Raw genomic sequence first — 25,198 nt, 5'->3', positions numbered from 1 at the left:
CCAGAGTTTAAAAAAAAAATTGCACATGTGGTGGCTGGTGAAATGGGACTTATGTGAAAGCCTTGAAAGTTTGAGAGAGGGTTCAAGGAATGTTTTATGTACACATATTGTTAAGGGTAAAGCATTAATTTATGTTAACCCTGCAAAGGGATTCCGTGGACTGTGTTTGTTTTGCTAATTACTCCCCCTTTGCCTTTGCATTGCTGTAATATTTGCTTTGCCATTACATCAGGCCTTGAGAAAGGGGTGATTTAAGTTTCCTGAATTCCTTAACTCAGGGACAGCTGAATACAGTGCTGAACACGATTTCTGAAGCTCTTTTCCTAATCTCTCCCCACCCCCATACATGTCGCAGTTTTTCATGCTCTGTTGGAGTCTGACTCTAAAGGTTTGGAAAATAGATTATTCCTTGGGAGTGCTATCCTTTGAAGCAAATTACTGTGTGAACAAGTCCATAATAAAGGTTGTAATTTAAGCCCTGTATATAACCCTTAGGGATATACTTCTATAAGGTATTGAATTATCATAAGAAGGATTGCGTCTGGTTTTTCTTGAAATGCTTTGTAATGCGAACAGTTTCAAGTGGTTGCAGCAGTGGTGTTGCAATATTTGCAGAAATATGTTTGCAAACAGTACTTGTAGCTGATAACAGAATTAACCACAGCAAAGTGAAGTGAGTGTCTAACAAAATGTTGGATTTCTGTCTAGATCATACTCTTCTGTAAAGGTATTTGTGTAATTCTCTGTTCATCTACTGTTGTCATGGGAAAGTTTAATCATGGGTTCTTGGCTTCTGGGCCACCTACAAATTTGATGTTGGTTTCTAGGAATCAGAAGTATTTTTTCCAGCCCTGTCCTCCATTACCCAGAGTCATTTTCCAGTATCATCACCTGGAAAGAATGTGGTTCAAAGCCACATAGTTGCCTTGCTGTGTATTTGCCTCCTTGATGGGTCAAGTGTTTTTCCCCCCTGTAAAGTTCCCTGTGGTGGTTGCCCTTTCCCTTAATTTGACATCTGTCATGACATAAATAATTGCCTGTTAACCACCTATTAAGTTAATATGAAGTCTTGTGTGCTAGTGCATCTTACTGTGGTATAATCCCAGCAAATGAGTCATACTGATTACTGAGGTGAACATCAGATGTTTGGTTTTTTTAAGACTCTGTTGGAGAAACTGGAGGTAGGAAGCTAGGTAGGTCACTCTGTAAGAATTTTGTTGTAGTGTTTGACCTGTACTAAAATAAGAATTCACCTAGGTTTTTTTCTATATTACGTTTAGCATATCTTTACTGGAGTATTCTAAAGCCTCTTAAAATTTTACTTGTATATTTAGTTTTAGGAAACTGAAAATACATGGGCACTGAGAATCTTTGAAGACACATACCTCTGTAGTTTATGAAGTGTGTCTTAGAAGTTGCCAGCTTTTCTCACAGGAAGTGCAGGGTGTGCTGTACAAAGATGTTGAATGCTTTGAGTGAAGGAAATTTCTTAGGAGTTTTGTCCTTTTTAAAAATTATCTTGTAAGCAAAGACTGATGGGAATAGAGGTATCCTTAATACTTAATTGAGTTCAGCAGTATAAATTCAGTGTAGACATTTCAAAGTTAGAATGCTTTCATCTTGGCTGTAAGGTGGCGTGGGGGAGAGATTCCTATTTCAAGTAGTCATGGATTCTTCGGAGAAGCTGACAAGCACAGTTTTTTGCAGTTTGACAGATGGTTAATTCTTTGAGGCGATAGCCTGAACGTTAAATTTCTACTGTTCTTCTTGAATGTTTTCTATAAATAGTTTCAGGCACAGAGGAATAGTTTCATGTACACAGTAACTCTCATATTGCCATCAGCGGCATGATGAAACTGTTGAACGCTTGGAGTAATTTTTTTTTTTTTTTTTGCTGGCAATCTCTGGCTACAAATCATGTATGGAATCTGTTGAGTTTTAAAATGTTTTATGGACTGGATTACATTGATTCCTAGATGCAGTTGGAACGTGTGCATGTAATGTGGTACATGTGGACATAGGTGTGCACGGTGTTCCAGTGCATGTTGATGTTTTCTGGATTTGCCGTGTGAAGCAGTCTGAGGAATGGAAGATCATAGGAACTGTATGTGTCATATATGTATGTCTGTGTCTGTGTTGAGGAGCTTTCATCCACACTTACATGGAAGTGACTGACTCTGTCAGTGGGTGAAGTGTTTCAGTGTACCTCTGATATAGATTTATTGTAATTTATGCATATTTATTCTTAGGTCTGGAACATCAAGCAGATGATTAAGTTAACACAAGAGCACATAGAGGCCCTGCTGGAGAAGTTTGGAGGAGAGCATAATCCGCCATCTATATATTTGGAGGTAAGTACTGAGCTGCAGACGGTTTTATGCAAGTTCCTTTATTTCTGAGAGTATGAAATAAGGTGCCTGATAGTTAAGAGAGCAGCAAGTGCTTCTGGTTGACTTTAGGTTTAGTAATTGAGTTGGATTTAGAAAGTATGATGCTAGCTTCAGTCAAGAGGTGGTATAGTTTTTGACATGAGCAATGAGAGTAATGTAAGAAGAAGGCAAACATTGTTGAAGGATAATAGTGCTGTTATGATTAACTACAGGTCCTGTCTGGCCAGAAGCTCAGCTCTGTAAAGGAGAGGTCACGCTATAAATCACTTGAATAATCTTTAAGCAAATGGCAACAATAGCTGACAAGTGGAAAAATTGACATAATGTCCAGAAAGTTTGTTCCAGGCTGTATGTTCAAGGTAGTTATCTGTCTGAAAAGTGTTCCCAGAGAGGGTTCCAGACAGGATACAGAATTGATACATTATGAGCAACAGGTAGAGAGGTAAAATTTCTGTAAGTTTTGAAGCTGTGGATAGAGATAGGAATTTGGGGAGAAATGAAATAAATGCAGTATTTTCTTTAACTGCTGACTTTGGCACATGTATCTTAGTTTTTCCATCTAATTGTCTGGACAAATAAAAATTCAAAACAAATCTTATAACAAAGTTTATTATTTGGATAAAGTTTTACATAGTCATAATAGGATCTGCAGCATACTTAGTAGATACTTGAGCAATGTTTTACACCATTGAAAACAATGAAAACTTCACCAATATATTATTGTGATAGGCACTGTAGTATATTAAGTATGGACAAACTTAAGTACATTTAAGTGGCAAAGATGTCTGTGTCTGTAGTGCAAGCAGGAACTATCATACTTTAATGACGTAAGCTGTTTTACAATCAGTTTTCATAATTTACATTTTTGCATGAGTAAAACCGATTGAAAGTGTCGCACCTTCTAAAGAAGCAAATATTTCAAAGAGTTTTTTAGTGCTCCCCCAGATTTCCACTGAATTTTTTGCACTGAAAACTGCCACTGCCACCCTGTTCCCCCCCCCCCCAAAAAAAAAGGTTTTCACATTTTGACAGCAGACTACAATAATAATGCAAATCATGGTGGGTTACAATTAGTTAAAAGCATTTCCATAATGTGTCATTTTCTTACTTGGCTGAGTGTTGAAACAAAGTTGCTGTGCGTTTATAAAAGGGGATGTCGAAAGTTGAGCTCAGTTGTGACACTCCTACTAAAACATTATTGGATACAAGATGCAGGCTCTCACATCTCTTCACTTACACATAGCATCCCACTCTGTTTCTTGTACATGTCTGAATTGGCAAGCTATGGTTAGTGGTTGCCTTCCATAAAATTCATCTGCTTTAAGCACTTCTATTCAGCTTGAAAGCCGGCTTGGAGTAGTGGTTAAGAACAGCAGTCTCTAATCTGGAGAACCAGATTTGATTCCCCACTCCTCCACATGAAGCCAGCTAGATGACCTTGGGTCAGTCACAGTTCTCTCAGAACTCTCTCAGCCCCACCTATCTCGCAGGGTGTCTGCTGCGGGGAGAAGAAGAGAAGAAGATTGTAAGCTGCTTTGAGACTCCAGGTAAAGGGCGGGGTATAAATCCAACTCTTCTCCTTCCTCCCCCCCTCAGCAAATACAAGGTTATAAATTATGCCGTAGGTAGTTTGCTATGGACGTATGGAATTTATAGAATTATGTATTGTAAATTATATGTAAACTAAAGGAACAGGTTTTTGGATGGCAGAGCAAAAGTTTGATTATCCGTCACCAGAGCCAGAGCGTTCTCGGTAATAGCCCCCACTCTGTGGAATGCCCTTTCCGAAGACATCAGGGCCCTGCAGGACCTGCCACTGCTCCATAGGGCCTGTAAGACTGAATTGTTTAAATTTGCTTTCAATGGTTAAGGGGAGGCGGCTATTATTTCACAGCACCGGCAATCTCACTGAATTGAAAGAACTGAAACCAGAAACATTGGAATAATCAGAATTTCAATGTGCATCTTGGATGTAATGATTGTAAAATTTATGGAAATGATTTTACTGTATATCTTGTTTTAAAATTTTATGTTTGTTTTTAACTGTTGTGAGCCACCCTGAGCCCATTAGGGGAGGCCGGGATATAAATTTGATAAAATAAAATAATGTTATGATTGAAGAATGGCTTCCAGTTTTTATAAAGGCTGACAAATCTAGCTTGGTTTTAGCACATTCAGCTGGAGACAAAACTGATTTCTGAATCAGGTTTGGAGGGCAAGAGATAATTATTGTTTGACAGTGTCACAACAAACTATGGTTAATGTTGACCAGGAGTTTTTGATCTATCACCAGCATGCATTTAACAGTGATAATCTGCAGGATTCTAAACCAGGCTGCACAAAGTGCTGTGTGTAGCAGTCCCGGTTGTATCTTTAAATGTTACTTCAGTTTAGGCACAGCCAGTACTTACAACATGTCTGTCTTTTCATCTGTTAGGAAGCTAGGGCTGGGGGAAATTTAGACTTAACCATTTTGTTAGGAAGTCTGACGCGCTCCTTTTTTGCGACACTGATTTTATTTGTGGCATCTAATATTCTTACCCTCATGAAATCTAGATCTTTCCTTCTTGAGCAAAATGAGAAGTCCTTTGCCTTTCTTGTCTGTGTTCCAGAAAAATCCCTTGGGTTCTGCAATACTATTTTTTCTTCTTTTCTGAGTATTTTGGGAAGTCTCGAACTGGATAATGGGGAGAGGGAAGGTCAAATCAGCCAAGATACTGAAAGATTGGTGACTGGATCTTGCCAGTATTTTTGCAATAAAAATTCAAGGTTTGGATCAGGGTTATGGCCCTGGGAGAGAAAAGAATTTAGCTCTTCTGGTAATCCAGATTGTTTCTTCCCCATTGTCCAGGATGCTGTCATCCTTGGAAGGGGAGGGGGGAAATCAGTTGACAATAATTCAGTGTGTATGTTGACTGACAAACTTATGCAAGTTACATCCTTTTTTTCTTCATCTCAGCTCTGATCCCAATTGTGGCCCCATGGCTGCAGTTTGCCTTTGAAAAAACTCTAGAAAGATTAATGAGATCTTCCAGTGTCTGGCTTGGTCTTAAATTAAGACTTGCACCAGACATTGCATAGACTTCATGTAGGAGAAACAAAGTATGTTTGCAAACAAAGGGGCTGCATCCATATAGTGAAGAAAAGGGTGGTGGAGAGAGGCTGTTAGAAGGGAAATTTTGTCACTGAGACTTTCAGAAATGCCCAGCTTCCTATACGAAAGACTTGTTAATGCACTTGGACCATATTCTTTCTGGAAAGATCATGCCAAGCCTGTCTTGAGAGAGAATGTATTAAAAACAAGGAAAGCCTACAGAGGACAGAATGAAAGGATGATGTGTGCATGTACTAGTTAAGAATGCTTTAGTTTGGAGGCAAAAGTGGAGAAAAACCTCTGGCTGGGGTATATTTGGGAAGTTGTTACAAAGGCTTGCTACTCAGCCTCTGAAATCACTGTCTTATTGAGTTATTGATTCAATTCTGTTCTGCAGCTTGCTCCCTTGGGCCTCACTTATTTCAGATGAAATTAAAGAGACATATTTCTGGGTACAGGTTGTAGCCAGCATTTTTATAAAGAGAATAGGAAGAAAATCTTGTTGAATGTTGATAAGCAAAGATAAATTCTTTTTCAATTTAATTTGGATTTAAGCAACTGGCTCCTTAGGTTTCTACTAGAGCAGTGGTATGCATTACTAGGGATGGGCATAAACCAAGCCACAAAGCAAAATTCATCATGAATTTTGTCCTGTTCATGCTTTGGAAACAGAAATTCATGATAAGTCTATCATCATAAATTTCCATGGACTCTTACAGCAGTTTGTGCAATTTGTGGTGGTTCATGGATGAAGCAGAAAGCAGGAGTTTGAAGGGACTCCCTTAAACCCCTGTTTTATGTTCCCCAGGAAAGCTGCAAAAACAGCTGGGCAGTGGGGAGGTGCTTCCTTCTGCTCAGCTATTTCACGCTGTTATGCAGTCCCTTGAAATTTTCAAAGGATTGCACAAGACAGTCTGAAGCAGCTTTATGATGGGGAGAGCCTTCCAGCCACATAGCTGTTTTTCAGGCTTTCCCTTTCAACAGGGTTTGCAGGGCCATGAACCAGCTTGGTTTGCAAAAAAACCTCCTGGTTCGGTTTGTGGTTTGGTTTGTGGTTCAGCAACAAACCAAACCATATTTTCTTGGTTTGTGCCCATCTCTACACAAAAAAAAAGGGGGGGGGGATTTTCAGGGGAAGAATTGGCAGAAGGAGTGATAAACACTTCCTTTGTCTTCTGATTCAATCCCTTATCCTCTCTTATTTCTGGATTTTATTCCTCCTCTGAGCTTATTTCAAGTCTCTGAGCCTATTGGTGGGAGGGGGGCAAAAATTACCTGTGGTACAGGAGTGCCATGAGAGATTAATTAGTTGTGGTGAGGGTTAAGTGATCCCTCCCATCAGTTCTTCCTTATGAATGCTCTAGTGCATTAGTGTTCTGAGATAAATATGGCACTGGGAATCCTGTGTCTGCCTTATAATGTGCCATTGTGCCATAATAACACATGGACTACCTTATCCTTGGCAAGCAGGTTCTGGAGAGGTGGCATCTTCCTTCCTTAGGGAGTGTCACCTGCACTATCCTTGCTATTTATTAGACACTCAGCAAAGTCAGTCTTGTTCATGAGCTTTTACTGGTGGTTTGTTGTGGGGATTTCTTGTTTGGTTAGCTCCAGCTTACTGTTCTAGCTCTGTTCTACTGGTTTAAGAGCATAAGTTTTCTGCTTTTAGGGTTTTAGTTTTTTGTAAATTGCTGCTATTTTAGGTAGCTCTATTTTATGGGAGTGTTATGCTATTGTTCAGCTTGTGTAAGCCTTCTTAACTGCTACTTCTGACAAAAAAGCAGTATGTAGATAAATGAAATAACTTTTCAAGGCAAACTCAATTAAATAGTTAAGCCTTACCTAAGTACTCTGTGTGCTGGAGTAAATAATGGGGCCATTGAATTGATCAATAATTCTGGCTCCATTGCTTCCGGCTTGGTCATAAAGTTTTTTTTCTGAATATCTTCTTTTGGAGGGCTGGATCAGGAGCTGTTCTAGTGATTGTAGCTCAGGTGTTTAAAAAAGCTATAAATATCTCAGAAGTGTACATCCAGCTTATCAGTAATTTAAATAACATCATTCCTTCTACAGGCCTATGAGGAATACACCAGCAAGTTAGATGCACTGCAGCAGCGGGAGCAGCAATTACTGGAATCCATGGGGAATGGAACTGATTTCTCTGTCTCCAGTTCTGCTTCAACAGATACCGTTACATCATCGTCATCCTCTAGTCTCTCGGTAGCCCCATCATCCCTCTCAGTTTATCAGAATCCTACAGATTTGTCTCGGAATAACCCTAAATCTCCACAGAAACCTACAGTTAGAGTCTTCCTGCCCAATAAACAGAGGACCGTGGTAAGACCTGTACATTTCTCAAATAAGTTGTCTTTTTTTGTCTCCTTGAAAAGGCATATGCTGATAGTTAAGAATAGTGTTAAGAACTATTGTAGTATGTTTTGTACTCTTATCAGAATTTGATGCATTGGTGGGCTCATTGGGCAGAGTAGCACTCTCAGGCATCCTGTGTATTTTGTTGGACTATGTGACTGGTCAATTGATACCTTGAAGTGTTTTCGTTTTTTTAATATTTGATACAATAAAAAGATATACATAATGCAAAGAGTATGCATAATAGTTAAAAAGACCAGCGTGTCTAATATAAAAAAATCTGTGAAATTAAGAAATTGCTCCCATTTTGCTGCAAGGCCCATTCTCTGCACAGCCCTCAACCATAATGAATCTAATCTGGAATCATGACTATTTTGTTAGTCTTAACAAAAGGAAGGAGTCACTGTAATGATAGTATCTTCTAAACCAGGGGTGTCAAACGTGCACCCAAGGGGTCAAATCTGGAGGTCTCCTCTCAGGCCCGCGAGCAGGTCTGCTTCCTTTCCCCTCTCTCTTGATTCCTTCTGCATCACATAAAGTTTATATCTCCCCTACCTGGCATTACATTTTATGACACACATGGCCCAGCCTGATAAGGTCTCATTTATGTCAGATCCAGCCCTCATAACAAATGATTTTGACACCCCTGCTCTCCACCTAAAGAACCGTTCATTCACTATCACAAACCTTTTATGTCATAAACAATTATTTTCATAAAGCATTCACAATACTATACTAATAGCCACAAAATACAGAGAGGAAGGATTCCAACTATGAAACATACAGCACATTATTCTGATTGCATAGAAATCCTTGTGAATTGCACTAAAGTCCAATAAGATCCATAAAGCCCAACGAAGAACCTGGAACTTTAATCTTTGTTTCGATGATTATCTTCTACATATGGACTGTAACCATTTGCAATCTGCAGTCAATCCAGAGGACACCAAAGTAAGGAACCAACAAAGTATTTTAACCTGATCAGAGGGTTCAGATTAAGAGGGCTCTGTTGGCACTGTGAAAGGCAAAAATGTAGTAGTGTAAACAGAAGAGAGGGCCTCATTGAAAGGAAATGAACAGAGCAAGTTAGAAGACCATAATGTTGAAGGGCAACGGAATAAGATGGTGATGTTTGGGATGGAGAGGGAATGGGCCACATGGATGAAAGAAAGTGTATATGACCAACAGTTCATGCCCAGATGATGTGCTTGGACACAGAAAAGCCAAAACATATGTTGCTCATTTTCCACCCCCAACCCAAGCACACATTTGGAGCTTATTGTTGTCAAGGAGACCATGGACAACTATGAAGACTAGGAACAAAAGAGAAGAGCAAGAGAGTGCATTCTCAGGGTGTGTGTATACACTATATAAAAGATCTAAATAAGAATACAGAAGCTGGAACTGGAATTACCAGTGGTACAGAAAGTAAAGAAAAAATAACACTGGCATTTTTGGGAGGAGTCAGATTAAAAGTTAGGAGGCTAAGGAGAAGGGAGTTGGCAGGTGAAGTTTAAATGGAAAGACAATTGAGAGTTCAGATTTCAGGGCAAAATCCAGTGAAGGTTGCGGGGGTGGGGTGGGGTTCAACCATTCATTCCATGGGGGAAAGTTAAGCAGTGAAGTTGGTGTGCCCCCTAACATTGCTTAACTACTGGTTTGTATCTGGCATTAATGCTTAGCTCTTAGAAGTTATAGGTAAGATTATTAAAATATTTCCCATTAACATTATTAGCTATACACTGTCACTGTACACAATATAGTCACTTTTTCCCCCCTGTTCCAGTGTAACTTTTAAAAACAGGTATGTGTAGCAAAGGAGCTTCAGGGTGTTTTAATAGACAAGCCTGTTTTTAAAAATCGACTGGAGAAAATGCAAAGTATCCTAGTGCATTAGTGAGAGTAATATAAATATATAGTATTCAAAAGTAATTTGTGCTGCTCTTGCAGTATTGTATGATCAGCATAACATAGTCTGCAGATCATAGGAAGTAGCGCTGTGCAGAGAACTTGGACCCTTGCTCTGTGGTCACTAGGAATCGTGATCAGACCCTACTCCAGCCTGGTTTCAACAGGCATTATATTGTCATCTGCATTTTGATGTCTTAGGGGCTGCTAGAATCTTACTTTTTACCGAAGAAATATCTGGTTCTCAGGATTGTTTTCTAGTATTTCTGTGCTTGTGCAAAGGCATTCTTGAAAAACTCTGTGCTTATCACTTCTATCTAGCTGTCATTTATTAAGATGCATGAGAGTATGTAAATATTAAGTCCCGGAAGGAAAGACAGCGTTCTATTTAATGTTAATTTATCTTCTAATTATATGAGAGATTTTCTCAGAACTCTGTGAGAAGTATCCAGAATTTGGAAAGAGGGGGAATTAATCAGAACTTTAAACATGAGTCTTGAGAAATGAGCACTGGGAGAAATAACCGAGCAGCACTGGGAAATGTTTCAGATTCTTAGGCGGTGGTATGAAATTCTCAACACTGGGCATCAGGTCTTTGCCGGTTGTTCTAAAGCTAGAGAGAACAAAATGAAAAGTGCATACTTGACATTACAGTGCTGTCCTCTTTATATGAAGATCTATGTCTATTGGTAGTCTCTAGCAGGGATAGCCATCTGTATGTCTTTCCCCTGAGAGACAAGCTAGCAGTTGGGAGCAACATTAGTGGGTATGGTAAGAGCAGGCCACATGGAAGAGGAAGTAGATCATCAGTTGTCAAGCTTTTCTTTCAGGAGAGCCCCTTCCGAGTTCTGAAAAATATCCCTAGCTGCCTTCCCCCCCTCCCTACATGTTAGCAAGTTTTGTTCTGTTCTTGAAACAGAACATGGACTCGGAAGAAATACCAGAAATGCAGCACACAGAAGTATCCTAAAAAACAAAACATTGAAGGAAAAAAACCCTAGGTATCCATCTTTTGTGATCTTTTGCTAGGTATATGAGGAGATGTGCAGGCTGTCTGTTGGAGACCCATGAAGCAGATTAATGAATTTGAAAAAGTTATGAGCAGGCAACAGGAATTTGACCCTGTTTGCCCTCTACAGTTGCCAGGCCTGACTCAAGAAATAGCTGGGGACTTTGCGGGGTGGAGCCAGGAGACCTTGGGGGTGGAGGAGCAGGAGTGTGACAAGCACAATTGAACTCCAAAGGGAGTTTGGCAATTACATTTAAAAGAACTGTACACCTTTTAAATGTCTTCCCTCCATTTGGAAATAATGAAGGATTGGGGCACCTTTTTGGGGGGCTCATGGAACTGGACCCCCGGTCCAATCTTTTTGAAACTTGGGGGTGTTTTGAGGAGAGGCACCATATGCAATGCTGAAAATTTGGTGTCTTTACCTCAAAAAGAAAAAGCATCCCCAAAGCCCCAGTTACCCACAGATCAGTTCTCCATGATACCCTATGGGAATTGGTCTCCATAGGGAATAATAGAGTGCCTAGCAGACATTTCCCTCCCCCCCCTGCTTTCTGATGCAGCAACAGATAGTACCGTATGTACCATATCCAGTAGTATAGTCTGAAGTCTCTTCTCCTTTATTAAAACATATTTCTTAGCCATTCTGTTCTAAAGTAGCCCAGTCACCCGTGTAAAAGTACTTTCCGGAATAATTCGGTTTTGCATAGTTTGCAGAATGCCAGAAATGTGGGAACTTTCCTGACCTCATCAGGCAGGACATTCTGTAAGTGGAAGCCACAAAAGAGAATACACATGTACATGGTGGCACCTGCAAAAGACCTTACTCAAATAAGGAAAGCTGTCATGGAAAAGCATGGGGGAGAGAGGCAGTCCCACAGATAGGAGTCTCCAAAGGCCATGAACAGCTTTGTAAGCTATAGCCAGTACCTTAATCTAAACCCAGTGACTGATGGGCAGCCAATGGAGTGACTAGAAATTGGAGTAATATGCATGTTCTGGCTGATAATTGAACTGTGTCATTCTGCATCAACTGTAGTCTGAGTTGACTTTAAGGGGAGACATGCATAGAGTACATTAGAGTAGTCTCACTGTTACCATGGTGTGGACCCAGGTGGCTAGATCAGCTAAGTTTTCCAGCCTGTCAAGGTCATCCTGTATCCTGTTTTTGTCTTCTTCTGTGTTTGCAACCCCTCCCAATTTAGTATCATCTGCAAATTTAATAAGCATTCCCTCTACTCCTTCATCCAAATCATTGATAAAGATGTTGAACAAAACAGGTCCCAGGACAGATCCTTGAGGCACTCCACTTGTCACTCCTCTCCAAGAGAATGAGGAACCATTCACAAGCACTCTTTGGGTGCGATCTGTCAGTTACAGATCCACCTAACGGTAACAGGATCCAAACCACATTTTACCAACTTGTCAAAAAGGATAGTATGTGGAACCTTATCAAAAGCCTTACTGCAATCAAGATAAACGATGTCTACAACATTTCCCTGATCCAGCAAGGTAGTCACTTTCTCAAAAAAGATCAGGTTAGTCTGACATGACTTGTTCTTGAGAAAACCATGCTGGCTCTTAGTAATCACATCCATTCTTTCTAAATGTTCCAGGACCAACTGTTTGTTCTAAAACTTTTCCAGGTATAGACGTCAAGCTGATGGGTCGGTAGTTACCCGGATCCTCTTTTTTCCCCTTCTTGAAGATGGGGACAACATTCGCCACCTCCAGTCTTCCGGCACCTCTCCTATTCTCCAAGAATTTTCAAAAATAATAACCAGAGACTCAGAAATTACATCTGCAAGCTCTTTAAGAACCATTGGATGCAATTCATCTGGCCCTGAGGACTTAGTTTCATTTAAAGAAACTAGGTGTTTATGACTACCTCCACGCTGATCCTAGGTTGGAACTTCATACCCTCCTTATATGTTCTGTTTTTGCCATATTGAGCACTGTTCCCCTCAGAAGAGAAGACTGAGGAAAAGTAGGAATTGAGCAGTTCCACCCTCTCTTAATTACCTGTTACAATTTCACTTTCTTGCCCTTGCAATGCGCCTACCATGTCCTTGCTCTTTTTCTTAATATGAACAAAAGAAAAGAACCCTTTTTTGTTGTTTCTAGCATCTTTGGCCAGCCTAAACTCATATCTGCCTTCCAAAGCAATGTCCTTTGAGATATTTGCCTTCCCTTACCACCATCTTGTCAGGATTTAGTTTCAGTTTGTTCATTCTTTTCCATTAACCCACAGCAGACAGGCAGTGATTCAGGACTTCATCACCATTACATTTGGGTAAGGAGATACAGAGCTCCATCTCCTCAGATCTTGGAAGCTAAGCAAGATCAGCCCTAGTTAGTGTTTGGATGGGAGACCACCAAGTAACTCCAGGATTTCTGCGCAGAGGCAGGCAATGGCAAAACGACGTCTGAATGTCTCTTGCCTTGAAAACTCCATGGGGTCACCATAAATCAGCTGCAATTTAGCAGCGCTTTCCACCCCCACGTACAGAGCTGGGTATCATCAGCATATTGGTGTCAAGCAGACTACAAATGAAGTAAAGGCTTTCTCAGTGAGACTCAAGGTGGATTACTGGAATATAACAGCGCAGTCAATGAACAGGACAATTGAACTAGAACCAATGAATAGAGCAATTGGACTAGGATTACTGAATTAGAGAGCAATGCAGACTACAGACTAAGGCAATGAATGCTATAAACAAAAACAGAAAGTGGATTACAAAGGTAGACAATGCAGTAAAGGTAGGTGATACCTACAATAATAGTTGTAGTGGACTATAGTCCTAGTCCATTGATCTCTTTTTAAAAATGCCCTCCTGAATATTTCTCTTCTGCACATTCTGCAAAATGATAGAAATGTAGGAACCTTCCTGATCTCCTCAGCAAGGCCATTTCACAAGGCCTGAGAATGCATGTGAATGGGCAGCTGCCGATCTTACACGTTTGTGGGATGGCACCTTGAGAAGGCTTTACTCAGATGTGTGAAACTGTTGCAGTGGTGCATAGCAGGAGAGGTGACCTGTGGATCAGAGGTTCCAGCAAGGCCATAAAGGGCTCTGTAGGTGATAAGCAGAAGCTTGAATGCGCATGTACAGGGGAGGGATGGTGGCTCAGTGGTAGAGCATCTGCTTGGTTCAATTCCCAGCATTTCCAACTAAAAAGGGTCCAGGCAAGTAGGCATGAAATACCTCAGCTTGAGACCCTGGAGATCTGCTGCCAGTCTGAGTAGACAATACTGACTTTGATTGACCAAGGGTTTGATTCAGTGTAAGGCAGCTTCATATGTTCATATGTCCAATTGAACTCCGAAACCGATGAATAACCAGTGGAGTGTATGCAGAATGGGTGTGTGACATGTCTGTTCTGCCTACTGCCCAGTAGGGACTGGGTTGTGGTGCTCTGAAGAAGGTACATATATTTGAAGAAGTGTTCATGCATGCAAAAGCTTGTATCCAGAACAAAACCTTGCTGGTCTTAAAGGTTCCACTGGACTCAGACTTTGTTCTGTTGCTTCAGACCAGCAATGCTCTATAGATCAGCATTAAATGTCAGAGATGTAACTTCATGTGTCCACAGCAGAGAAGGTGCAAAGAACTTTTAGAAAATCATATTTATGATCAAGTTCTGTCTCATACATTTCTCCAAATATTATGTTTTTAAGGATTTAGAAATATTTCTACTAATTTTTTTTGAGTTTTTAACTTTTTATTACATTTAACAACAACAATAACAATATATATATATATGAAATATTTCTCCTAATGTTAAGAGGAAATCAACCCTTGTTTCCCCCCCTTGTGATTTCACAGGTTCCAGCCAGATGCGGGGTAACAGTCCGGGATAGCTTAAAGAAAGCTTTGATGATGCGAGGTCTTATCCCAGAGTGCTGTGCTGTTTACCGAATACAAGATGGGTATGGTTTGTATACATTGTAGTTTGGGGAGTGAATGGAAGAAAAATTCCTTAAGGGGGGTAGAGAGTATGAATGGTAAAAGTAAAGATGGATTTCTCCAGTTTGGAATAAACTATTTTTTCAGAGCATGTCAATGGGCAGAGGCTCACCAGACAGTCTCTAGAAACAGCTGTAACATTTTGAAGGTTTGAGGTGTGAATGTGGAATCTGTTCCCTTGCTGGTTAGGATATATTGTACAACCTGTATCCCCAACCTTGTTGAGCCTGTGGGCACTTTGGAAATTCAGAGTATAGGTAGTAGGCACCACAACAAAATGTATGTCAGGGAGGGAACAGTCACAGAATGGCTGACATGGAGGCTCAGTCCAACCACAAAACGTTGGGAGGTTTCACAAAATGTTAGATTGCAAACAAAGTCTCTGATGATGGAAGCAGCTGTTTCTGGATGGATGCTTCCCATGGGCCCAAGTGTTATGCCTCATGGGATGTTCTTTAGTGCCTTCTATTCCACTGAGATGGTGGAAAGCCAGAATTGGCTCTGTGCATTGGAGAAGTTCTTTGGGGAAGAAGCCAAGTGGGCACCAAGAAATAACTGGGTACCAGGTTGGGGGCCACCACGTAAAATAGGGCTTTAGTTCTCTGTTTCTGTATTTGCAAACCATATAATTAAAATCAACATTTGGAAGTTCTCTTTTTTTGCAAAAAATAGTTTCCATTCTAAGTAATCCCTGTTGGAAGTTGCTACTATAGCATACAAATTGTTTCCATCATTAGTGAAAACACTGGCTCCAATCTAGTACTTAAAAAAACCCCTTTTAATTATTGTTGCTTGATGGCTTATTTTTTCCCCAGTGGAAAATTACCACTTGTAGTTGTTAGACCTCAGTAGCCTTCTGCTGTTGTAGATGTTTGCCAGGGATGAATTGAGGAAGAGGCTGTAGATCTTTACTTTGCTGTCTGTACAACAGCCCTGAAATTAATTGAAATAACATTAAGCTAAAGTCTTGCTCTTTCGACTCTTTGCCTCTGACAACATTGACTTCCGCTCACTACCACTCTCCTTTCAATAAACAATTTTAGAACTTCAGACTTATGATCTGCCTGAATCTGAAGGTTTGGTTAAACTATAAAGGGTGTTGTTTGCACTGTAGGGAGAAGAAACCTATCGGTTGGGATACAGACATTTCCTGGCTTACTGGAGAGGAATTACACGTGGAAGTCTTGGAGAATGTGCCTCTTACAACACATAACTTTGTACGTATTACTCTGTAGTGTCATGGGCTGCTTCAGCTTCATCTGTTCTGCTACTTAAAAATTAAATGAACTTCTACAAATGCTTTAGTTAAAAAAAAGGCACTTTCGCCCTGGCTTTTAAGCAGACTTTTTCACAGGTTGAAAAACAGGTTGAATTCCACTTTCTGAATGACAGTGCTGTTCCACTGAAGCCAAAGAAATGGAGCATTAGTCCTATTCCCTTTTGGCATTCTCAGGGTCCCTTAAGAGTGTTACATGCAACCCTGCAAATATATGCGAAATCATTATCAGCTCATCTGCTTAATGCATGACTTCTAGTTGGTTCTTGTACATAGTAGCCTGAATGGTGGTGGGGGGAACCGTTACTAATTTGTGGGGTGTCTGCTTCACATAGATGGGCTTTGTGCATGCTCAGAACTATGGTTCAGAGACTTCTAGAGCTAGCTTTTAGTTTAGTTTATTTGATTTATATATTAGTTTATTTGATTTTAGATGTTCTCCCCCTCCCGGTGATGCACCTGTGACTATTTTCCATTATGTAAGGGTGTGCTTTCCTGGTCACCTAGGGTTAATTTTTGTTCACCATAGTTGAGCAAGTGACACTGTTTCTATAATATCCTGAATGAAGTGCATTGTGGGCAGCATGTTTTCAAAGGCACTTGTTACCTGTAGCTGAATATTAATGGAACCCTTGCTGTTACTCAGCAGGCCAGACTTGATTCGAGTCCTGCCTCCAGGCAGGGACTGAACTAGATAACCTTATGTTTGTTTCAGCTGCTCATTACAAGGATGTAGTCAGCTTTGCATCATTGTAGTCTTTAGGCTGAACCTGTAATTGCACAAAGAATTATGTAAATTGTCCTTGATTTAGAACAATTTACTTGACATTAAATAAAGTGTGGTTCTTTAGAAGCAGTAACATTCTCATATGGGAATTTGACAAACTTTCTTTGCATATTAGATTTTAAAATATAACAGTTCATGACAGAACAATAGTGATTTAATAAAGTTAAGTGCTTCTGTGTTATGGTGGAATGTGATCAGTAGTCCCTTGCTGGTTCAGCAGCAACAGTTAACTGAAGATCCCTGTTGGCAATGTGGTGCTGAGAGAATCAGTGGTATTTGAACTAGAATCTGTCCCGAGAAAGCCCAGTGCAAATGGAGGCAAATTATTGGGCTGCTTCCTCTGGCAGAATCCGGAGCACTGTAGACCAGGCTTATTGTATGGAGATGACTGCTAAAAGTGAAATTCTGTCTTCACCTTAGCTTCTTAAATTGTGTTGCATCCACTAGAGCTGTAGGAATATAATATCAAAATAGGAATATAATAGCATAAAAATCTTAAAATTTCTGGATAACCTCCCTTTAAAAGATTTGATGTTCATCCCCCGCCCCCCCCCCCACCTCTCTATCCCCTCAGCCTTTGAAAACCGTAAACATTTTGCCCTGACCTGGATAACCTAGGCAAGCCTGATCTTGTCAGATCTCTGAAGTTAAGCAGGGTCAAATCTGGCTAGGACTTGGATGGGAGATCTCCTTGGATTACCAGGAGTTGGGAGGTAGAGGCATGCTTTATTCAGCCACCTCTCTGAGTGTCCCCCAGGCCCCCAGTAGTTATCAGATAGAGGTTGCCATGACTTGCAGGTACACACACACATATGAACATGCACATATTTTATAAAAAAAAAAAAACATTTTGTTTTCATATCCTTCCAGTTTTGATCTTTCAGATATCTACATAAACTTTTAAAAGTTGGAACTGCTGGTTAGAAGAATAATTTGAACTGTAATCTGGAGGATTATTTTGTATTACCACTTGAGTTATGGTGATCAATAAAAGTAAAACAACCTCATTATCAAGCAGGCAGCATCCTCTTTTGCATGTGGCAATGTAGTGCCCAAGCCTTTAAGCAGGTATGGGGTTGTAATCCTGAACCCTGCATATTGCAGGTGCAGCAAGTGCTCCTATGGAAAAGCTATATGTAGCCTGCAGTAAGGTAACCTCACTTCTGTAAGTATACAGTGGACAGGTACATCTGACTGGATCAAATAAGCTTTTCAAATTAAATATTCCAATGGAGAGTCGATTTTCTAACAGCCAGATCCTCACCATGTTCACTCAGAAATGTCTGCTCAGTTATGATTTAGAATCATAGAATCATAAAGTTGGAAGAGACCTCCAGGGTCATCTAGTCCAACCCCCTGCACAAGGTAGGAAATTCACAAATATGCCCCCCCCCCCCAAATTCACAGGATCTGCATTGCTGTCAGATGGCCATCCAGCCTCTGTTTAAAAATCTCCAAAGAAGGAGAGCCCCCCCCCCGCCCCCAAGGAAGCCTGTTCCACTGAGGAACCGCTCTAACTGTCAGGAAGTTCTTCCTAATGTTGAGCTGGAAACTCTTCAACCCGTTGGTTCTGGTCCTACCTTCTGGGGCCACAGAAAACAATTCTGCACCATCCTCTATATGACTACCCTTCAAGTACTTGAAGATGGTGATCATATCACCTCTCAGCTGCCTCCTCTCTAGGCTAAACATCCCCAGCTCCTTCAATCTTTCTTTGTAGGACTTCGTCTCCAGACCCCTCACCATCTTTGTTGCCCTTCTCTGGACCCGTTCCAGCTTGTCTATATCCTTCTTAATTCATGTTAAATGCACTGATTTAATTCCTGTTAAATGTACTGAGATTGCAAGCTAAATTTCTTTCAGCCTTTCTGTTTTATGGATGCAATTTACAGAATTTTACTGCCTCGAAATCTGTTTCAGCTAGGTTGTAATTACCTTGTATGTGGGATTGTTGGTTTCTAAACCTGAAGCTGTTTTCTTTTATGAGGTATAAAATGCTGCTAGAAACTTGAAGGCCAAGTTGCTGATCTGATTGCCTAAAGGAAAGCACTTAACTAGAGGAGACTCTGAAAGAACTTTTTTCTTGCTGAAAATTGGGCTGTTTGCTGTATAAGCATCAAGGTGTGTTTAAGGGTCTGGCTTCAGGCACCTACATTCACACTGAATGTGAACTGAAGTCTTACTGCTCCCAGCAACAATGAGGTATTCTTCAGTGTCTGACTTAAATGTGTTAAACATCTGAAAACGAGCTGTTACCTTAACAATCACAAGGTCTTTAGAAGAATGATCTTTGTTTAATTGTGACCAAAAATACAGTTTTGAAGGAATTAGAGCAGGTCTTTGGTAAGTGACATTTCAGTATTAATGAAAAAAGATGCATAGTTTTAGACTGCCAGTCTAGGGTACCTCATGATGACTACTATTTTTGTTGTTGTTGACACCACAGGTACGAAAGACATTCTTTACTTTAGCATTCTGTGACTTCTGTCGAAAGCTGCTTTTCCAGGGATTCCGCTGTCAGACTTGTGGATATAAATTTCACCAGCGTTGTAGTACAGAGGTGCCATTGATGTGTGTGAATTATGATCAGCTTGAGTAAGTAATTAGATGTGCCCTGTATTTTAATACTTTGGTGCTGAAGCAGTAGATTTTTGCAGCTGCAATAACATTGGAAAATCTTGCCTTAAGATAGCTTCAGTGATATTTCCATCAGTACAAACGAGGAAGAAATTCTAGCTGTGCTTCCTTTTTGATAAAGAAGATATTGGATTTCAGAGTCTCAGAGCGGCTCACAATCTCCTTTACTTTCCTCCCCTACAACAGACACCCTGTGAGGTGGGTGGGGCTGAGAGGGCTCTCACAGCAGCTGCCCTTTCAAGAACAACCTCTGCCAGAGCTATGGCTAACCCCAGGCCATTCCAGCAAGTGCAAGTGGAGGAGTGGGGAATCGAACCTGGTTCTCCCAGATAAGAGTCCACACACTTAACCACTACACCAAACTGACTCTCACTGCAATAAAGGTGCCCTCCTGCAATATATCAAGTGCACGGGGTTGCACCAGTACAGCTGGTGGTCAGAGAACACTTCTCTACCTCTTGGAATTTTATGCAGGGCCACTTTGCTACAGGCTAGCTTGATTCTTGTGTGAACTCAAAAGCTAAGACCGATCGGCCATGGTCAGTACTTGGAAGAGAGACCACCACGAGAGTTCAGAGTCGCTAAGCAGAGACAGACAATGGCAAACCACCTCTGAACAGCTCTTGCCTTGAAAGCCCTACAGGGTCTTCATAAGTCGACTGTGACTTGGTGGCATTTTCCATCACTGCTGTGCTGCTTGCGATTATGGTGGCTTTTGCTGAATGCATCATTATGGTGCGCCCAGTTCTGAAAACAAGCTCAGCAGCTGTACTTTGGTCAGAAAGCTTCCTTATTAGGCTGATGCCTTGAATAACTCAAATGTAGTCTTGTACATGGGCATGGAGAATTGGATCAAATTAGTCACATAATGTCACCATGTTTTTTTCAGGTGGGTATTTTTTCTCTGAAACTGCTGTTCGGATTTGCTGCCACAAAGCTGGACAATGGAACTTTCTGTGGTAGCTTTTGTGCCTTATGGCAGAATACCTCAGTGGACTGAGCCCTTAGTTCTCTTGTGTGTTTCCTGTGTTTATTCTGCTAATTCTTTGCCAGATCTCTTTCCAAACAGAGTAAACAATGGCAACACAGAAGTCTAAAAAACAACTGTGTCAGAAATACGTAACACTTATGACAGATTTACAAAAATTTATATATTATATTGTGCAAAAATATCTAAAATTCATAAAGACATAAATCATATAGAGAGCATAAAGTCCCAAACAAAAACACAGTTCCTAAGGATGACTCGGGAAAATTCCAAAAAGTCTCTAAGGAGTACTACTACTCAGAAGTAAATTCCAAATGGAGTACAGTATGGGCATTTGAGAGAAGCTGGTCTGAGGACCTTGTCAGTTGGCTTGTGAAGTAGCTTCAAATGCAGCGGAACGCAATTTAAGCCGGTGATTGCGTGAAGGCAAGATTTTCTCCTTTGGAAGCCGACATCAGTGGAAGGACTCCGTTTGGAATCTACTTCTGAGTAGTAGTACTCCTTATAGACTTTTTGGAATTTTCTGGAGTCATCCTTGGGAACTGTGTTTTTGTTTGGGACTTTATGCTCTCTATGTGATTTATGTCTTTATGAATTTTGGATGCTTTTGCACAATATAATATATAGATTTTTGTAAATTTGTCATAAGTGTTATGTATTTCTGACACAGTTTGTTTTTTAGATCTCTTGCCAAGGCAGTTCTTTTGTAGTATAGCAATATTCTGTTTCAACAAAGACTAGTCTTTAGTCTTTATTGAGGTCTGACAGTCCATAAGCCACACTCCAAGAAAAAATATTTAAGAATCGAAAACAACAGCAACCATGCAGGCATTACAAAAGCCACACAGACACAGTCTTAGTTCTTGGGTATCGGAAGAGGCTGAACATTTTTAAAAACAAAGACCTTTAAAGGTCTCCTCATCTTGCAGAACTTTCATATGTACACTTTCTAAAAAGATTGACATTTTTTTTCTTTGTCTCCATGAATGGCTTCCCTTATTGATACTGTAGCATCACAACATTTCAAATAATAGACAGTATTTTAGTACAGAATTCAGATTTTATGTTTAATGTATGGCTTCTGCAGAAAATGGATGCCAGGATCCACATCTTATCACCCAAATAATGTTTTGACATACTAATCCCAGTTGTGCTCTGACCTAGATAGCCCAGACTGTCCTGATCTTGTCAGATCTTGGGAAGCTCATTAGGGCTAGTCCTGGCTAGTATTTGGATGGGAGACCTCGAAGGAACACCAGGGTTGTGATGTGGAGGCAGACAATGGCAAACCACCTCTGAATGTCTCTTACCTTGAAAACCCTGCAGGGCTGCCGTAAGTCAGCTGTGACTTGATGGCAAAACAATAGAACAAAAAACCTGATTGTGAAGTGAGGGGCCCAGTTTATGTGTCATGAACAAATCTGAGTTTGTTTGTGATGGACACAAACTTTACTCACCAGCCATTTCATGAGTTCCCCCTTTTCTTCCTCCTCCTCACCCCTTTTGTTCTCCTTGTATGCCATCCCAAGATTAAAGGAAGAAGTCTTCTGTATAACTCCAGCTGATATTGACATCCAGCGGTGGGCATCTGCATGAACTGGGGTTTGTTTCTGTACCAGACAACTGGGATTCTTAACCCTCTTGGATTGCACATAATGGAGGGAAAGAAAGGAGCATGTGAGCCTGGCAGTGAATCAGGTTTTTGTCCAGCACTAACAGAGCGTTGTGAGATATGATCTGAGCCAGGATGTTGTGCATTCTCCAGCCAGAAACTATGGGGATCTGGAAGTATACAATATAATGCATGTGTTTGTGCCTGAACATCATGGGGAGATTGTGGCACATGGTTGATGTCTGGTGATCAAGTGTAATGTCTGGTGATACTCTTCATACATCCAGAAATGAAGGGCTCTCCAGCCTCACAAGAATCAAGCCCTTCTGGCCAGTGCACAAAGCAGCTCTTTGACTGAGTAAATCCCAAGTCACTGACTGTGATCTCTCTCCCAGTTTTAACGGTGACAGACTTGAGCAATTGTCTTCTGATGCTTTGTCTCTTGAACACATTCTAGTTGACACGATGTTCCTTTCCTCTGACTGTTGTGAAACTTTGTGGTGGGAGGGAGGGTTGCCCAAGTCAGCTTTCTTTTTGTTCTTGCCTCACAGCTTGCTGTTTGTCTCCAAATTCTTTGAGCACCACCCAATACCACAGGAGGAGACCTCCTTAGGAGAGACCACCCTGGCATCGGGATCATATCCATCAGTGGCCCCCTCCGATTCTCCAGGGTATGACCTTAATTCTTACTGTTGAATGACAGTGTATTTTATCACTATGAGAATGCATCAGTGGATTAAAATATTGCTTTGCTCTGACCAACTCTGCTTCATTACTGGAATAAGCTGGTGCATTGGGGCCTAAAACTTTGAGCAGCTCCATAGCTGATGCAAAATTGGAGCACAGGAAACAGGAAAACCAGTTGCAAAACGATTCTCAGCCTTCTTTCTTGTGCTACAAGGACTCATAGAGAATTTAAATCATACCCTTTTTAGTGCATATTTTTAACTTACATTGTACTTTTTACATGCCACACACTTTATGATTGTTTAACCTCACCACAACACCCAAGAAGTAATTTTCAGGGGGACACTGAGACATCTCCTAAGCAATCTAATCACTTGAACTTGAGTACTTTATCCTTTCCCTAACCTGAATAGCCCGATCTTGTCACACCTTCTGCAGAAAATGGCATCCTCTTATCTCTCAAATAATGTTTTGGCATACTGATCCTGATTGTGCTCTGACCTTGATAGCCCAGGCTAGCCTGATTTTATCAGCTCTGAAGTGAAACAGGGTCAACCCTAGCTAGTATTTGGATGGGAGGCCCCCCAAGGAATACCAAGATCGTAACATGGAGGCAGGCAGCGGCAAACCATCTCTAAATGCCTTGAAAACCCCACGGGATTGCTATAAGCCAGCTCTGACTTGGAGCAGTTTCTGCCACCACTTTAATCCCCAAGAGGAAGGAAGTAAACAGGTTGTAGTTTACGGAGGACTAAAAGGGTATGCATGCCGCCACCTTTTCCCACCCCCCAAATTTATCTTTGCTGTCTGCAGTGTTCTTTAAACGCTTCCTAAGTTCAACAAGTACCAATGTAGTGGCCAGAGTGCTGGGGTCAATTCCCGGTTAGCTGTGAAACTCGCTGGGTGAACTTTTGTCTCAGCTCTTAGCATTATTGTTCCCCTCTGAGCTTTTGGGGGAAGGTAGGGGGATATTTTAACAAATTTTTAAAAAGTGAGTTGTGAGATTAATGTGAGATCTATCCAGAGGGGAAACAGGGCGTGGTGGTGGGGATGGTATCTGCAAAGGACCACTTTCTTTCTTATCAAATGTTTGAACTCAGGAGGAAGAAGTTTAGGAGTTTTGTAGCAAGAAGGTTATATTACAGGTTTATGGGGGGCAGAGACCTGGAATGGTGTTACTTTTATATTCCAGGTTCCCCCTCTTCTGCCTGCGTTGGACTTGGTCACAGTGCTGATAGCATTGCTTAACATTTATGTTAAGTGCTGCTGCTTAATCACTTTATTCCAGCAAGTTCAGTTATTGCACAGGACATCTTCCTTTCTTTCAGAGCAGTTTAATTGAAAGGAAAGGTGGTTGTTAGCAGCAGTTCTTGGAACAATGCTTTCAGGTTAGTGTCCATGCTTGTGCTGTTATTTCACATTTAGCCACAAAGGAAGCACGAATGTTCTTATTTATAGTCAGACTTTCTGGAAGTACCCTGGCTCGCCCCTGTGGCAACTGTGAAAGCAGCAAAACCAGGTCACCCACAGACAACATAAGGTCACCCACAGATAGCATACCAATGTGCAGAAAAGTGTGACTTTGTACATTAACCCAAGTGGCCTGGTGAGGATTTTATGTACAAAACCTGAGAACAGCTGACAGTCAAAGGGGATAAGAAGGAGAGAGGAAATGGATCCAAGATAGGGAAGTCTTGGGGTTGGGGAGGATTTTGAAGTTTCCCGTATCCCCAACTACTTCCAGGTCTCCAGTTGGCAAGTCACTGAAACAGAATTGTTCTCAGGGATTTCTACACACTTGTGGGATTCCAAATTTGCGGGAAAATACAACTTAAAAAAAAAAAGACATTGGGAAAGAAATAGCATCATTAGAAACAATTAAATGCCTTGATAGCAATAAAAGGGAAGCGTCTGCAGACTTGGCGGTGGGTAGTTTCTCTTTAACTGTTCAGAGTTGTAGTAGTTTTTCTGTGAGAGAAGGATAACAGACTGAAGCACGTGTCAGTTTTTCACAGGCGAAAGTATAGTTAGTGATATAAAACAGGCAGTATTCCATAGAGAAGAATGAAAAAGCATACAAAAATAAGAAGGAAAGTATGAAACTGTAGGAAGGAGAGCAAATTGCACATATAAAAAGAGGGACGCGTGAAACTGTAGAAAGGGGAGTGAATTGAGTATGAATATATTCCAGAAGTTGTGGAATGTTGAAAGCAACTGATAGTTAAAATATAAGGTGGAGAAGGGAACATGAGCCTTTTGAAGCCTCTGAGAACTTACAAAATCCCACAGGGGGAGATGTACATTCTTCTGTCTCCTCAGCTGATGCCTGGTGCATTCCCAGTTTATCCAACATGTTTATTAGCAATGTTCCCCAAACTGAATGACTGACAAGGCAAAAATAAAACACTCCAATACATTGTAAAAATCACTAAAAATCTGTAGTCAGTAATAAACTCAACACAGTGTCAGCAA

General features: G+C 40.8%; 1 protein-coding gene across 5 annotated transcripts in view; it reads left to right on the top strand.

The window, feature by feature from the left end:
• The window catches only part of BRAF (B-Raf proto-oncogene, serine/threonine kinase), an 80,466-nt gene that overhangs the window by 21,378 nt on the left and 33,890 nt on the right, over positions 1-25,198 (top strand). For all 5 annotated transcript variants that reach the window (XM_060245673.1, XM_060245675.1, XM_060245677.1 and 2 more), the window contains exons 2-7: positions 2,250-2,351; positions 7,558-7,821; positions 14,599-14,702; positions 15,854-15,956; positions 19,249-19,397; positions 22,591-22,710. In XM_060245673.1, coding sequence (XP_060101656.1) covers positions 2,250-2,351; positions 7,558-7,821; positions 14,599-14,702; positions 15,854-15,956; positions 19,249-19,397; positions 22,591-22,710 — 842 coding nt within the window. The remainder of the gene's footprint in view (positions 1-2,249; positions 2,352-7,557; positions 7,822-14,598; positions 14,703-15,853; positions 15,957-19,248; positions 19,398-22,590; positions 22,711-25,198) is intronic.

Source organism: Heteronotia binoei, chromosome 8 (assembly GCF_032191835.1).
Source record: "Heteronotia binoei isolate CCM8104 ecotype False Entrance Well chromosome 8, APGP_CSIRO_Hbin_v1, whole genome shotgun sequence".
NCBI classification, from domain to species: Eukaryota; Metazoa; Chordata; class Lepidosauria; order Squamata; family Gekkonidae; genus Heteronotia; species Heteronotia binoei.
Note: the sequence above shows the minus strand (reverse complement) of the source record. Positions and strands in the feature narration are given on the sequence as shown.